A 4,284-nucleotide genomic window follows, 5' to 3' on the forward strand; every position below is an offset into this window, starting at 1 on the left:
TTCAGATGGCAAGAATTTCCTAATCAGACGGGAAGTACACTTGACACAGAGTTTTAGACCCTATAGCGCCTTACACTTCCAGGAATAGTAACCAGTTCATGTTACTCTATCTCTAGGAATCAAAAAGTTACCCCTGGTTTTTACAGAATGACAGCAAGCTCATTGTAACTTTTTAATACGCAGTATGCCTGTCTGAACAGAACATAAAATCCTTCCAGGAGTTCTTCTCACAGTCAACAACTTAGATATTACAACAAATATAAGTTTTATTGAAATGGGAAGAACATCTGCTTCATGTAAATACGTAGTTAATCATTCCTCTGAAATCTTATTTCAGTTTTTGCTATTTCTTGTCTTACAGGCTCCTCCAGCACCACTTATAGAAAGGGGTCTCCCATTTTTCTGAAAGGATTTTGATAGAAGTTTATTATAAGAGAATACTTTCTGCAAGATAAATGACTAAAGGTAACGGAGAAGATCCCAAAAATGGAAGTAGGATGGAACGCTTTCAACAAGGAGTCCGGAAACGTACGCTTTTGGCGAAAAAAAAGGTGCAGAGCATAACAAAGGATGATGTTAAAAGTTACTTATTGAGGAATGCCTTTGTGCTCTTCACCGTTGTTGCTGTGATTCTTGGTGAGTCATTTGTTCAATAGGAATATTCTGTTCTGCATTTGACAGTGACAATTTGCCTGGGCATTTTGCATTACAAACAAGATCCCAAATTCTTCTGCACTGATAAGGATGATCTTGCTTGGAGAGTTTGGGCTCTTACAGCCGCATGTTGAAGCTGTGGGAAGAGCCATTTAAATTATTCTAGTATTTCTAAGAAAAAGATTGGAGGAAGAGATCAGATGTTTTACAGGCTCTGCTACTAAAGAATTAGGCTCAATAACTGTAACAGAATGTTCTCAGTAAAATCTTCTACCCAAAGCAGGTTCAGCGAAATGCTCAAGATGTAACTTTTCTTTACCCAGTCTCGTAATAATGAATTGCACTTTACAAATACTAGCAGAAGTTCTTTATGAATGAAATGGGAATGAAACTTCAGCTTACTCCCGAGCATATGTCTGTATCAAAGCTTCAGTCTTTTTACTTTCCCCATGACAAATGCAAACCAATCAAAAGACAGAGCAAGCTTATGCTTTCTCTGTTCTCACAATCTTACACATGCATCTTTCAGATGCAATTGTGGCAACAATAGAAATGTTACCTGTTCAAAGAACTGCAAGATAACACCTGATTAAATGCCGGTTAGAGGGTATGGAGAGGAACATCAAACAGCAAGCAGAAACAAAATGTTAATTTAAAATATAACTACACATTTTATAGTTACATTAGAGACCGAATCATCTGACAAAATATGCAATTTTTAAAGAAAAGTAAATACTTTATATAACCATATAATTACTTTTGATCATTTTCCTTTACGTACAGATTGAATTTCTAAATGACATCATATGCTCCTTTAAGTACTCATACTGTGGGCAAGAACATTAAGGTTTTACCATCCTTTCTTTCTGTTTTCATTTTTAATTAGTTTGCAATATAAAACTGTGAAACTGCTCATCAAAACACAAATGTTTTACTTAAAAGTGTACATCCTAATCCTACATAGACCCTAATGTCCTTGATGATGCTTGCTCTGTTTTTACATCTTTCTTACTGTTGAAATTTTAGGGCTCTACTATTATCGTTGCTTGATACCAGTACTGTAGGGGTATTTTAAACCACTTTCAGTTCTGATGGTCTTTATCTGGGAGAAAATTATACTGGTCTGCATAAGGATAAGATTAGGTACTTTGTATTTGATCAAAAGTACTTTTCATTCCTAAATAAGAATTTGCTCAATGCAAAAGTCCCAGAACATTAACATCAAGGATACAAATTGTAGACATCTTATCTACAATAGTAGGGAAAGGCAGAGCAAACTAGCCAGGTTTTGAAATGCTGTCCAAACTCAAAGCAATACAATTGAGGTAAATGACAAAAGTAAAGCAATCCCACATTTTTTTAACTACCATCAGGCTCCAGGGCAAATTCCTTAAAATTAGCAATGTAGGACCAGAAACATAGGTTGCACAAATGTGTTTACTTTTCTTGCATGTTCCGATTAGCTTTAGAGTGCTAGTTTCAAATATTTGTCCATGTCTCCACTACCACATACAGCCAGGGCGGAGTACAGTAAGGATGGAACTCAAGTTGAAGAATTGATGAAAATGTGCAGCCTCAGACGATTCAAATGCTCAAATTATGCTCAAGAACTTATAGACACCTCTATCAGCTGTAATATAAGAATCTTCTCATTGCTATGAAGGAATATTCCAAAATTTTCTCACATGGGTGGTGTAATTTTACATTACATATGTGATTAGAACAGCATGTTCACACTTGGCAGGTATAAAAATGTAAAACTTTTTTTGGATAATTTTTCACTGTTGTGGAAATACACAGAAATAGAGAACAGTTGGCTTAAGAGTTTAGAAAATGTTCAGTGGTTGTGCTTCTTCCATGTAGTCTGGACAGAATTCTTATCATCTCTTAGCTCTTCAATGATCTGTGAAAAATCAGGTGGAGGGCTCAATCCTTTCCTAGCAGACAGCAGCAAACACTATGGAAATAAACCACCAATTAGGACTGCTGATTGTCTCATCAGAGATGCTTAGATGAGAATATAGGTAGAGACCAAACTATATTCAGGTAAAAGATCTTTAATGCTTTCCGTACTCTGTACAGGTACAAGACATCAATTTCTAGGGCTATCAGTCCATAAATTTTCATGAAGACTCAACTGCAAATCAAAATTTTAGCTTAAATGAGAACAGTGTTTCTTCAGAAGCATTTATTTTAGGCTGCTTTTGCCTAGAGAGTGAGATGAAAAAGCCCACTTAGAAGAACATTCCTGAATTCTTTGCTGAGCTGGATCCACGCAGGTACAGGTCAAGTGGATAAGAATCATCTGCCCAAGCCCACTTCCAGGACTGTAACTTGATACATATTTGAGTATATCTGGTGAGTTAGTGTCTGTGGAAATAAGCACTTCGTTGTGAAGCAGATGGCTGCAACATGCAGTACTTTGAGTACTGATGCTTTACTGACAGAGCAGAGATTTTGTGGCATTCACATGAGAAGGAGAAATACAGTCAATTACCTTTTATCTTCTGCACATAATCCAATTCTGAACTGATTTCTAAAGTGGCCACTCCAATACAAAAACAAATATTCTTTAAAAATCTAAATATGGATGTTCCAGAAGTGCTACTGAGGATTACTCACATGCTATTCTCTATTTTTTAAAAATCTCAAGAAAGTTTCCTCTGACTTCTCATTTTGCATAGATAGGTTCTGTCTAGTACATCATTCTCATTATCACAACTGTTGCCATTTTTAGAGAAATTCAAGCTATTTACAAGACCTTTGAGAGACTGAGAAAAACGTGGTTAGTAAAGTGAGTTACAATTATATTTTTCAGATTCTGCTGTCTCAGCCAGAAATATTAAAATAAGTTTTTTTAGCAGTGGATCTCAACCAAAGCCAGTAGATGTCTGAAGTGAGTTTAGGAAGCTGACCATTGATGAATTCAGTGTTGTGATGATCTGGAGCAGATTAAGGTAGGATAGCTGTTGGGGTGGCTCATGGAAAATCTGCAGGAAGTCTTACGAGCTTTGAAGTGTTAGCCAAATTACTGGCAGAATCTCAGGGGCTGCCCTCTCTCCCACGCTACTTCACTTCATCATCCTGTCCCCAAAATGCCTTCCTTTCAGAAGTTCTTCCTCCAGAGGACGCTTGATTCTCTGCTACCAACTTCCCATTTTCCAGAAATGCACACAAGTCCAGATTTTGCTCTGGCAGAACTTCTGAGTGCCCAAAAATATCTTGTAGATTCTTAACTTGTATTAGAGGAAAGATCCAAGCTCATAGAGATCCTGGGAAGCTGTTCACAGAAAAAAATACTATTATAATCAAGGGGCTCAGTGAAGAAGGAACTTGTGAAGAAAGTACAATAAAAAGCACTTTGTGCATAGAGAAACCACTATAGCACCGTTCAAGAGGGATGGAGATGGAGATCATTCTGGGAACAAATTTGTGTTTCTGGCTACCCACTCACCAAAGGGAGCACGAGGCTGGCTGCAGTGTGACATGTAATCCTCTGTAATTGCAGGGAATCTCACAAGAAATGTGAGTTGCTGATAGGCTAATACAAGTGTGTGCCTTCCATAGGATACCAAAACTTTCTAATGTCCTTTTAAACAAACAAACAAACAAACAGTTATTATAATAACA

At 37.0% G+C, this 4,284-nt stretch overlaps 1 protein-coding gene across 1 annotated transcript in view; it reads left to right on the forward strand.

The window, feature by feature from the left end:
- The first annotated feature begins 355 nt into the window (after positions 1-355).
- SLC1A3 (solute carrier family 1 member 3) overlaps positions 356-4,284 on the forward strand; it is a 62,335-nt gene continuing 58,406 nt past the window's right edge. Inside the window, exon 1 of the mRNA XM_010725342.2 lies at positions 356-636. Coding sequence (XP_010723644.2) covers positions 456-636 — 181 coding nt within the window. The 5' untranslated portion in view covers positions 356-455. The remainder of the gene's footprint in view (positions 637-4,284) is intronic.

This window comes from Meleagris gallopavo, chromosome Z, assembly GCF_000146605.3.
Source record: "Meleagris gallopavo isolate NT-WF06-2002-E0010 breed Aviagen turkey brand Nicholas breeding stock chromosome Z, Turkey_5.1, whole genome shotgun sequence".
Classification (NCBI taxonomy): Eukaryota; Metazoa; Chordata; class Aves; order Galliformes; family Phasianidae; genus Meleagris; species Meleagris gallopavo.